The sequence below is a fragment of the Triplophysa rosa genome, linkage group LG21 (genome assembly GCF_024868665.1).
Source record: "Triplophysa rosa linkage group LG21, Trosa_1v2, whole genome shotgun sequence".
NCBI lineage: Eukaryota > Metazoa > Chordata > Actinopteri > Cypriniformes > Nemacheilidae > Triplophysa > Triplophysa rosa.
Genome location: NC_079910.1, coordinates 20,034,610 through 20,046,566, shown reverse-complemented (window position 1 = coordinate 20,046,566; position 11,957 = coordinate 20,034,610). Strand labels below are relative to the sequence as shown.

Below are 11,957 nucleotides of genomic sequence, written 5' to 3'. Positions count from 1 at the left end.
GTACTGAGAAACAGTCTAATTCAGGATCAAAATAAAGGAAAATAAATAGAAAACAGGAATAGTTTATTTTAATGGTATCTTTGCTGTCTATGGGGGGTCAGAAAGCTCTCAGACCTCATCAAGGCTATCTTGGTCTTACGGTTGTGGAATTACACAATAAATTTAATTAAATAATTTTTATAAATAAAAATGAAATTAAAAAAGTAATAAATGACAGAATTTTTATTCTTTGGTGAACTATCCATTCAACCTTACAGAGGAATTCTCTTCCTCCTTATGGTGAGAAGTATCACTGTCCATATGAGATATTCTCTCATATCACTGTCCATATGAGATATTCTCTCATAGATGCTTAGCCTATGTAAGAAGTTGTAACAGGGTTAACTGTTATAGGCCTAGTTTGTTTTAATGACACTAAAAATGTTACACAGAAAAAACTCACAGCAGTCAAACCCAGATTGTTCAGATTCACACGCTCACGCCTGTGTCATATTTGAGGAAAAAAAAGATTGTTGTGACTGTAAAGCAGGAGCATGTTTGTCTTACAGATGGTGGAAATGTATGAAAGATGTTTAACAACAACATGCAGCAAACCCTTCTTCATTATTAATCTTAAATGAAGGTACTGTATATAGCAGCCCATACAAACATGGTGATCAAGTGAAATCTAATATGTAAAATGTGCATGAATGTTTAATTGATTCTGTGGCTTATTCAGAGTGAAATGCAATCGGTCACTTGAATTTCCACCATTTTTTTTATTTTTATGAAAAAAATGCTGCTACTCTTATGAAGTCTGGAATCCTCGTTAGTTATATTTTCACACTATGAATTTTGAAAAGTGTTTTTTTTGACGTTCCAAATTATTCTCCTAATAGCATGTTAAAAAAAGGTAACCAGGAAGACATCAACAGCAACTGAAGCTCTCCTAATACTTTTAAAACATGCTGTGGGGATTTAGGAAGAGTGCAATTTACCCCCCATTTTCAACTTTTTTATAAGTAACAGCAATTCTACATTTGAAATTTAAAATAAGTTGAAAGCAACTGCAAATTCAGTGAGAGACTCCACATTTTGGATAAAAAATGTAGTATTAATGTCTAAACTACTTGGAACTGTGAATAATTGCAGTTAAACACACTCAACACATTTACAATAATTCTACAATAACAACTAGCGTTTATAGCAATATTTGTGGAAAAACACAATTACACTAGTGGTTTAAAGTTTTTTTGTTTTACTAAATGAGCTTGGTGAACAGACATTTTGAGATTCTGAAAGACTTCCAAACATACATTTAGAAAAAAGCTTAAAAATGTATGAACACAAAATGTTATTTTTATATTTTGGGAACCAACTGCACAGCAGGAGATAAAATTCTAAAATGTTATCATAACCTTTAGTAGTTTCCACTAACATGTCTTGCTTACGTTCTCTTATGTTCTAAAAAACAAAACATTTTCCAAAGGTAACTGAAAGTAGTAACTCAAGTTGGTATAGCAAAATAAAAGTGAACCTCCAAAAGTGTATTTCTTCCTTGTCTATTCAAACTCTGAACATCTATGCCCGGTTGCAAGAAACCCCTTACGGTAAGATAACCCTTAGTAACGATACTGTTACAATTAGAATGAAGGGTTTTCTTACCCTAAGGGGTTTCTTGCAACCGGGCCCTGAACCTTAATGATTACCTATGGTACAATTTTACAGCCCATAATCTAAATCTTAGCTTCTCAACCAGTCATTGGAATATCTACTACTATCATTTCTTGCCCTTCCTCTTGTCAATCTCTCTCTCTCTACACACACACATTTATATAGAATAATCTCTTTCTCTATGACTACTATTTACAAATCCCCGCCTTTGGCCAGCCCTTCTGCTGCGGTTTCTTCCTCGGGTCCCTCTGCATGGTTGTCCATAATTACTGTCCTGGACACTTTGCTGTCCCCTACCATCGTACTCTCCTCTTCGTTCTTCCTGAACAAGACTTTCTGAGGTATCACTTTGATGAGGATTAAGATTATGACCCTCCCCATGAACCCAAAGTCCACTGATATCATTTGTCACAGGACGATGTCTCATGGAAACTGGTCCCCGAGACCTGCTGCTTTCATTGGGAGGCCTCTGTAACCGGTGGATGTTCGGCCTAATTCGACATCCAACTGGAGTGGGTAGTAGTGGACCCGACAACCTTAAAGGGCGAATATTTGTCTGCCCAGAAGGAGACTCAAAAGGTTGCCTCAAATTCTGACTTTCACACGCATTTTGGTGTTCTGGCTTTTTAAAATGACTATGAGTTGTGTTGGGAAAACCAGATGACTGGGAGTCATCATGAGCCTCAAAATTGTCAGAGTTTCCAGATGAAGTCCTTCGCTCACCATGAAAACCAGGAAATGGTGCATTTTGGTCCAAAAACTGTTGCGGTGAGTCAAAGCGAGGTCCTCTAATTTGTGCTTTTTGACTCCTTGCAAAACCTTTTACCCCATCTTGTCCTCTAAATCCAGATTGCTGAGGTCCTCTTGGTTGACCCTTTATTTCGGGACACATCTGTCCCTCAAACATGCTAGGTGATGCCTCACATGTTAAGTCTTGAGGGTATGGCTCAGACCGTTTTCTCAAACAGGCTTCTGCATCTTCTCCAAATGTTTGGAAAGAAAAAGGGCTTTGTGGTTCATATGCATCATGTGGTGGAGGACGCCCTCTTGATTTATAAGGGCGGTGATGTGAAAAACCTGAATGTCCTTCATGAAATCTACCTCCTTTATTATGTTCATTGGTAAACTCTCTATATGGAGCATTCCCTTTTGGGGATTTACAGTGTGATAGCTGTGAGTTGTGAAACTGTCCTTCAGATGGCCCTCCACTATTGACGGGGCCCATCACATCCTTAATTATGTGATGTGAACCACTGTGAGTGTCAGTACCATCCTGAAATGTAGATGACCCTAGAGATGGTCCCACTGGTTGGACCCCCCCTCCGATGGTTTTAGAATGTGCAAAAGTACTAGTATTGGCATTCGTGGGCTGAACGAACTTTCTCTGTTCCATCATGGACAGAGGCTCTGTTGATGGTTTGCATTTATCAAAACACGAAGGGTTTAAAGTCCTAGGTCTGAAAGTACCCATATCCACAGGGGGTGGGCCTAATATCGAGCCTCTTTGCTGAAACTGAGAAGACTCGTCTCTATGAAAATGTTGTCCCTTCATGTACGATTGGCCTTTCTTGTGGCGTAACTGATTTATTTCAGGTTCTTCGCCACTGCATCCACGGAACTGGGGTGGCCTGTGTTCTTGACTCCACTGATGGTCTGTGTGGTTGGGAAGCATTTGCTTATCAAACTGGCCACGTTCACCAGGCGTGAATCCTTCCTGCTTGTGAGACGTTTGCAACCGACTGCTGCATTCTGCCTCGCGTGCTAAAAGGTCTCTTCTTTTAATCTGAGGTAGTTCTTGGGGTGGAATATCCCTGCAAATCAACTGGCTGTTCTTAGATTGTGGAAAATCTCTATATTGCAACTGGAAAGCCTTTTGTGGGTAATCCCCTGCACCGGACAGTCTATTGGCCTCATTCTGAAATGAATTCAGCCACTGCATTGATGGCAGACCTCTCTTCTGAGACGAATGATTTGACCCAGAAAAATGTGCTGGTTGGTTATGAGACAGTTGGCAAGGTGGTTCTTTCTTGTCATGGTGAGGAATACCTCCCTGAGTTTGGGAGGGCTGTAATGTTGGTGTAGTGCTGTTTAAAGGCTGGTCAGCATAACTGTGGGCAGTTTTAACATTCTGCATGTAGAGCATTGGTAGTAGTCCTTGTTTAGAGGAGTGGTCAATTTTGCTGTTAATTTCAGAATGATTTCTGTTATTATTTAGCGACTCTTCACCAGGGTTTTGGGATGTGTGAAGTCTCTCGGCATCAGCCTTTGCATTTGAACCTTGCTGAACGGAAGGCTGCTCACAGACAGGTTGTGAAGACTGAGTGTTATGCACTGATGGCTGTTGCTGGTCAGTTTTATGTGAGCGATCACTATCGTCCTGTGAAGATCTGTCTCTCTGGCTCGAGTGTGATCTTGTGGAAGAATCACTTCTCCTCTTGTAGCGTGAGGATGAAGATGTGTCTCTGTGGTGGTGGTGGCGATCATGATGACTTGTTCTTGATTTCAGTCTTCTACTTTCACTGTCACTTCGGATAGAAGAATGCTTTGAAGAGTGTCTACTTCTGTGGTGTTTGTCTGAAGCATCCTTTGGCACCCTGGATTTATATGACGCTCTTGACGATGCTCTATCTTGGCAGTCCGACCTATGTTCATGCGACCTCTTTCTCGAAGACCCTCTACCACTTCCCGTTACACTAGAATGTTCTGAGCGAGACCTTGTAGTGTTTTGTAACTGTACCGTTTCAGTGTCTGCTGACCCTTCGCTGGGAAGTGTTTTATCATTTTCCAATTTCTCTTTATTGCTAAACGAAGATCCTACTGCGGTCTGATTCTCTTTCATGTCTGATAATATTTGTGTTGCATTTTCATCTTTGGGAGCTTCAGGTGCATCCTCAGCATCTCTGCTTGTTTTTCGACAGGTCCGTGGATCCCTAATGTGACTAACTGTTGAAAGATAAGACAGTTTTTCAATTTCTTCCTCTTCATCCCTGCCGAAATTTGGAGGTGGTGACATCAGAGCGTGAGAAACTGAGAAATGGGCCATGGACAAACCAATGGCCTCCTTCCGTAGGCGAAGAGTCTCTGTCTGTTCCTCTAGCTGCCTTTTTTGTTCCTCTATTTGCCTATTTAACTCCTCAAGAATTTTTTGCTGCTCAGGCAATGTTGAATTCAAAATGTTGTCCTGCTCACAGATGTTAAACTTTTGGGGAGTTATGGCATTACCTGCAAGGTAATTTTGCATTTCTTCAAACACAGACTCATCCTCTGGATCATAGGCTACGTCACTGTTCGCGGTGGAGCTCTCTTGTGTATTTGTAGCTTCTGAAGTTTTGGGTAAATAATTTTTGGCAAAGTCCCCTTTGTCAACTGCATTATACTCCTCCTCTGGGTCATACGGTCTATCATCATCTTCAGCCACTGTAGTTTGACTGCTAGACTCTAAAGTTCCATATGTGAGAGCTGGATCATATTCCTCAGGATCGTAAGGCCTATCATCACATAACTCCATTGTATTTGCTTCTTTACATGTCTGTTGAATTTGCTGAACCTTATCTGAGTTTATTTCACAGTTTGTAGCATCAGGGTTTTGTTTTCTTTGTCCAAATAATGTGTCAAGTATTGTCTGAAGTGGGGTGGTACTGGTGGAGTCTCTGGATGGGTTGTCACATGTGATGGGTTTTGGTTGAGATAATACAGATGAGCAAGACTGAGAGCTGGAAATATATGACAGATCTGTATTCGACGAGGTTTTGATGAGGACATTAGGATCACTTAGTGTCTTGGTGATATGTTGTCCAATATCAACTTCGAGAGTCTTTAACGAGGTAGGATTGTTTGCTTCCTTACTATCTGAACGGATCAACAAGCTAGGTTTCTTCTGACCAAGCTCCTGTAGAAATGCCTCAGGATGCTTTGGTTTCTGACAGACCGCCAGTCCTATTAGAAGATTGGGATGATTCTGTTCAAGCCCTAATATAAGTAATAACATAAGGTCATTATCGTTTTCATTATCTTCTGATATGATAACATGATAACGGTATGTAATCTGTTCATTATTTACCTGGTCCCTCTATGGGAAGCAGTACAGAAGGAATGGACTGCTTTGCACACAGGGGAATGAGGTAAAGGTCTTTGATGTGTTTGCAAATATTAGAAACAACTCCGAATCTCCTACGACTGTTAAAGTACGAGAAGAGGGATACATATGCAACCTCTTCTTCTTCAGATCCTGGATGGAACCGGATCAAGGACATTTCCTGTATAGAAAATAAAATGCAAATAAATATCATTGAGGGCATTTCATAGACTTGACCATGATGCTGATTTTTATTGTTGGGCATCTCTCTAAGCATGTCAAAATTAAATTAATAAAAAAAACTCAAAAAGTGTTGTTTACGTTTTCTAAAATGGTTTATACTGTCCCCCCATGTGCCCATGATCAGAAGTAAGTAAGATGAAGATCATGAAGTAACTGTTGGTACAACTAAGTTCACTTTTGTCAAAGATATGATAACATAAACCTGACATTTTCAAAAACACAGTTTTAACAAATGTTTTAAATGTTTGAATGTATTTTGTTCATTTCCATAAAAGGTTAAGTAGAACAGCTTTTATATTAACTGTGCGGTAATGTGCTTACCTTTCCCTCTGATGTCTTTATCAAATCAACATATTCCCATACTGTCTGTGGCAAAATCCTGCCACCAATCTGGATAGTGTCTGGCAGGTCCTAAACAGGAACATACATACATTTAATATATGTCAGTATGTCTTTCATAATATTATTTACAAACCCCATGCTCTGATTAAAAGGGCTTAACCTCTTTAAGAAAGTCAGGAGAGCCTGATATTAAATATCCTTTTGTGACAAACTTGGCCACAGTTGGCATGTTCAGAAAACCCTTCCACACAGTGTCCTGTTTAGATAAAAATTGTCTTGTTCCTTTGTCAGATGGGGTGTGAGATTCCATCAGCCTAAAAATAGAGGCAGAAGAATAAAAAAACAATATTTCAAATAAATCACACTGTTATCCATTGTTTGTTTTATATATGTAAAAATTACTGCACACACCTTGAGGTGGATGAAGCGTCCAGCCTAGAAGCCGATGTAGGTGTGGGTTTCGTAAGAATGGATTTTGGCACTACGGGAACAGGCATGTGAGGGGAGGGCTGGACCACCGTTGTCTCTTTAAGAGTTTCTTGTACGTTCTCTGCTGGGGGAGGAAGTTGGGACTGGGGTAAAACAGACTTTGTGTCAGTACTTGGCGTCAGAACTTGTCGGAACTGTGCTGTACGGGGATCTCTTCTTGAGAGGGACACGATGGGAACTGATGGGATCAAAACAGGAGAGAAATCCCCAGATGATGTTGGCATTTCACAATCATCTGCACTGGGAGAAGCCGGGGACGCTGTTATATTGGAATCTTGTACTGTAGGCACTTCATCCATCACATGATCAACCCACAATGACACCTCTTCCGTGCTTCCCTTTGTCGTCTCAATTTTGAGTTTCTTCGTTTCAGGGTCCCCGTCCGAGGATCTCTGGCCTATGTGTAGTAAATTCACATTTTAGCATTTTCAAAGATGATTCGGTGCATACAGAACTACGTCTTGTTCTGCGGTTACACTAGATTTTCAGAATTTTCATTTTGATCTTTAGTAATTGGGAGAGTTTCAAGGATTGTTGAACCTGTGGTCTGTGATGCTTATCATAAAATAGACAGCTGTAGTCCTCGATGCTGATTGGTCAGTACATGAATCCAGCTCGGCTAAACTACACGATATAGTTACAGCTGTCACAGTTATACAGTTTGCTTATCAGATCTGCTCAATCTGTCTGGAAGTGCGGCAAGAACTGGTTTGTACTCAGCACTGACTAGTTTTTCTAACTGCAATGAATTAATGTTTAAGGACCTAAAGACACTTTTGTAAGACACTTTTTTTGTAATAAATATGTTTTAATGTTATCATAAAAACAAACGACACATTCTTTATTTTAATGGAATACCTGTAATTAACGTTTGTGAAGGAAAAATTCATATTTTGAATGTTTGTGAAACTGTAGGAAGTGACATACAGTGAGTAAAACGTAAGAGCATTTTCACTTTTGGGTGAACTATTCCTTTAAACAATATTTATTAATGAAAATGTATACTATTGAATATATATTATTGAACGTATATATTTTCTTTAAAATCAAGATATTTAGAAGATATACCTGTACATATCCTGCAATTAAGGTCAAACAGATGGCATTTATGTTGTGATGTTGTGTCTTTCAGCATGCTGCTTATCATGTCTGGGACATCGGGGCTGCATTTCCTTGCCAGGCTCTGCTTTCGTTGAGACAAACATGTTTTCTCATCCTGAGGAAAGACAAAAAAACGAGAAGCTGAGGCGAAGGGACTATATGTCATGGCTCTGCCTCTATTAGTCATGTTTTTCTTGGTCCTGTGGCAGAGCCATGACAAGGCCTTTGGTTATGTGTGGAGAGAAACATATTATTGTCCTTTTGACAATAATACGCGTTCTCTCCAATGTCTCGTCATTGGCCCCGCCCCTCTCGTTTCCTGTATTGTTTCCCGGCCGTGTTTGATTACCCTCACCTGCCCTGTGTCGTTATCCTTTGTTTGTCTTCCCTTTAAATAGCCCTCATGTTTCATTGTCTGGTGTTCGTGGATTACGTTTGCATGTGTATGTGCTGATGTTCTTTGTGTTCGTTTTCCTCGAGTTCCTGCCTTGTCCTGCTTTGTCTTGCCCGTGTTAGTTAGTTTGAGTTTTTGATTATTGTTAGTTCTCATTCTGCCCCATTGTGGGAAGTTTTTGTTTATCTTTTATAGTCTTCTGATATAGTTTTGTTTTCCCCCATCGAGGGTTTTTGTTTCTGTTTAGTGTTAAATAAAATCTGTTATTCCCTTCACTGCCTGCCTGCATTTGGGTTCTTCCTGCCACATCTGTGACACTATATTTGTATCAAAGTTTCAATATGTACAAGAAATTCACACTGTTAAGTAACTCTAAGGCATTAACTCACTGAGCTAGTGGTCGCATTCAACGGGTTTGTGCTCTTCACATTGACCACATTTTCTTTCCCATGCAGAGATTGAGAGGCAGGTATCTCCTCTAATGGCATCTGATGCACATCTGAGTCACAAGCTATGTCCTGTTGACAATGGTCAGAGGGTGAAACACTTTACACAACTAACTAGATTCTTCGTTCTCCGTGATTTTTTGAGGTGTGCACAGAGGTTTACCTCAACAGACTTGTCCTGTTGAATCAGATTAATAAATTTGATTGGAGAAATCGCTCCTTTCAAAAGCTGATGACACAGCTCCTAAAACATGTAAGAAGAAACAGAATAAAATTCCATCTTAAAGGGGTCATATGGCGCGAACACCTGTTTTTCTGTGTCTTTGGTGTGTTATAAGTTGCCCATGCATGTATTGGACACGTAAAATTGCAAAAATTAAAGTGTCGGAACAAAAGATGCATGCAAGATGTCAGTACAATTGCTTTGGAACCTGATGTTCTAAATATGGTAAGAGTTAGATTTCCGTCGATAACAAACGATAAAATTAATTTTAGCCGTGTCATATGACTCCTTTAAGCTAAAATAAACTATTGAAACATTATTTTTACATTTGGTGACATTTACTAAAACATACCTTATTTTTGGGATCTTTCAGGTTATGTATGAGATGCTGGCATTTATCCTTGTACAGCTCATCTGTTGTGTAGTACATATTGAACACGTCTTTCTCAGTGTTCACTGTCAGTTTTTCAACATCATGCTCAGTAGTATCCAAATGGTCACTGTTGTTTATCCTGGTAATAGAACACATCGCTGTAAATTAAAACACTGCCAAAAACAATGTGAATTTTCTTGTACTAATAATATATATTCTTTACATTAAGATATACATACACAAAGTTTGTGAATCCTTTGTGCTCCATCCTAACCTGTGCACATAGCCTGTTTCTAAATCACTAGCTTGCAAGGTCTTCTATAATATTCATCTCTGTATTTATTTTTTATCAATACAAACTTTAACATTTTACTTTATATTCCAGATTCTACTGCACTGGATCTAACTTTAACTGATATTCTGCTGGAGTCAGATAAAATGTTACAAGATCATAAAAAATTAAAATACTACATTAGACCATATAGGCATCAGATCTGCCTCAGACTAATGACATTTTAAACCACTGTCTAGCTGATGCCTTTAAATCTACTCAAAGTTAGTGATCTGGTATAACTTTTCAATTTCAAAGACAAAGATAATCCCAATAACAATCTTTCAAACTTTCAAAATTTCTCAAGCAGTTTAGATAAACTTGATGCTATGACATTGCAAAAATAGTTGTTTAAAAAATAATTTTAGATAAAAATCGCCTGACTGCATCTCTCATTTAGTCTTATTGCTGCCTTAACCCCATCCTATAGATCGTGACCTCTTGTCTTTGATGACAAAGTGGAATTTTCATCATTTCATCTAAATGAAAAAACCTGTAAACGGACCAAAAAAGTCCTCTTTCAGATATAGCAACACTTTTAACACACAGACAAACATTTTCTTATAAAATGTATCATATTAAAAATGTATTTGTTTGAGAAAAAAAATGTAGATTTATTTTGAGAAATGTGCATTTGGAGTAAACCATCACATTTCCTCCTCTCACCTTAGAAGCAAAACTTCAGTCAGTGAGCGGCGAATATTCTGCCTGATTTGGAGGAGACTGCAGAGAGGGGCCATGGCATTATCATCTGGGGTGGGTAGAACATCTGGAGGTTTGTTGGACTCAATAACTGACTTTCCTGGAGTTTTACTAAGAGCTCCTCTAAGGATTTCCAGCCGTGGAGAGCCTGGCATGGTTTTCCTGGCTCTTCCTGGAGTGGACTTCTTGATCGGTGGGGCCACAGGCATCTTTTCAGAAGATGGATTATCTAATGTCATATTTGAAGGCTTGCTCTGTGTGTCCGCACTCAACTCAACTTCTTTTTCCCTAATGACTGGAGGAAAAAGAACAAAAATAATGCACAATTTATTTGTTACGTCCTGTATTTAGTTTGTTGCATGTACCTTACATTGTACTTAAACAACCTTGGCATATGACAAATATTTATCTGGACTTTTGCAGCTTTTGAGGAATGTAGCCTAAGCATCTCCAGGACAATCCACATAGAGTGATGTCAGTGGTTCTTTCTCAAGCTAGGCAATATTAATATTTCATAACACATTTTTTTCTGTTATGTTTGCTAAATCAGTTATCAAAAGCAAATTTTTATAAAAATGTAAAATTACTTTGCAGCTTTATGAATTAGAAAAAATACTTCTGTTGAAATGTAATTTTAATTTATAGCTGAACAACTGAACAAAAGTGCAGTGCAAGTGGCTGAAAGAAAGACAAATCTCTACATTCTTTCATACACAAATACAAAACATTTACATATTCACTCTACGCTTGTTCAGACCCATAAGCATTCTTGATTATAGCTGTGTGGAATACACCAGTCTGCTCTGCACAAAACTCAGCCATTCAGTGAATGCCAGCAAATAAGTCTAAAGCCCATTGCACATTGAGTACGAAATTTGCGTCCGAAATATCCGCACGTAAAAAAAAAAAAACGACCTCACGTTGTGTCAATCACATTTACACACTGCCTCCGATATTTTCGTCCGTCATGAAAAAATTCGGACCGGGTTCGATTTTATGCATTTTTCGCATCCGTCAAGCATTTTGAGTGGCCTTTTTTAACAATTCAGAGACACCGTACAAACAAGAGCCAAATACGAAAAACGCATACGAAAATTTCAGACTGTATGTGCAAAGACCTTTACACGTGCTGTCATGTTTGTGCTCTATACTTTCAGAACATTGCCATTGTACTTTGAAAGTGAATAATGCATAGACAAAACTCTGTACTGCTCGTTGTACTAAACGGCCAGCTCAAAATCTCTGTACAGTCTCCAGTTCATGCTATTGTAACCGGTCCCACTTGCACCACTCTGCGCGGGCCTCGAACCGGCGACAGTCCGGATGGGAGACGGGAGCTTTAACGAGGAGGCTAAAGACCGCTGTCTCTAGCGTCTGTCGCTAGAGCATCTCTGTCGGTCGGGGAGTGAGGTTTACACACTGCACAGCTTTACACTAGCTGGCCTCCGTTACACTCACCCCCCTAAACCTCACTCCCATCCGGGTAACAGCACCAATGTGTCCAGTCCCACTTGCACCGCTCTGCGCGGGCCTCGAACCAGCGACGGTCCGGATGGGAGACGGGTGCTCTAATGAGGAGGCTAAA

The 11,957-nt window shown here is 39.5% G+C and overlaps 1 protein-coding gene across 2 annotated transcripts; it reads right to left on the bottom strand.

The window, feature by feature from the left end:
* Positions 1–292: 292 nt before the first annotated feature.
* Positions 293–10,754, bottom strand: si:ch73-181d5.4 (uncharacterized). Of its 2 annotated transcripts, XM_057319485.1 has the most exons (10): positions 10,337–10,754; positions 9,319–9,478; positions 8,907–8,987; positions 8,687–8,815; positions 7,871–8,018; positions 6,725–7,199; positions 6,474–6,627; positions 6,293–6,382; positions 5,714–5,909; positions 293–5,622 (listed from the first exon to the last, which is right to left on the bottom strand). In XM_057319485.1, the coding sequence occupies exons 1-10, from the start codon at positions 10,609–10,611 to the stop codon at positions 1,811–1,813; spliced, it is 5,520 nt and encodes a 1,839-aa protein (XP_057175468.1). In that variant the 5' UTR covers positions 10,612–10,754; the 3' UTR covers positions 293–1,810. The 2 variants fall into 2 exon arrangements, with proteins under 2 accessions (XP_057175468.1, XP_057175469.1); XM_057319486.1 differs by lacking the exon at positions 8,687–8,815.
* Positions 10,755–11,957: the final 1,203 nt, after the last annotated feature.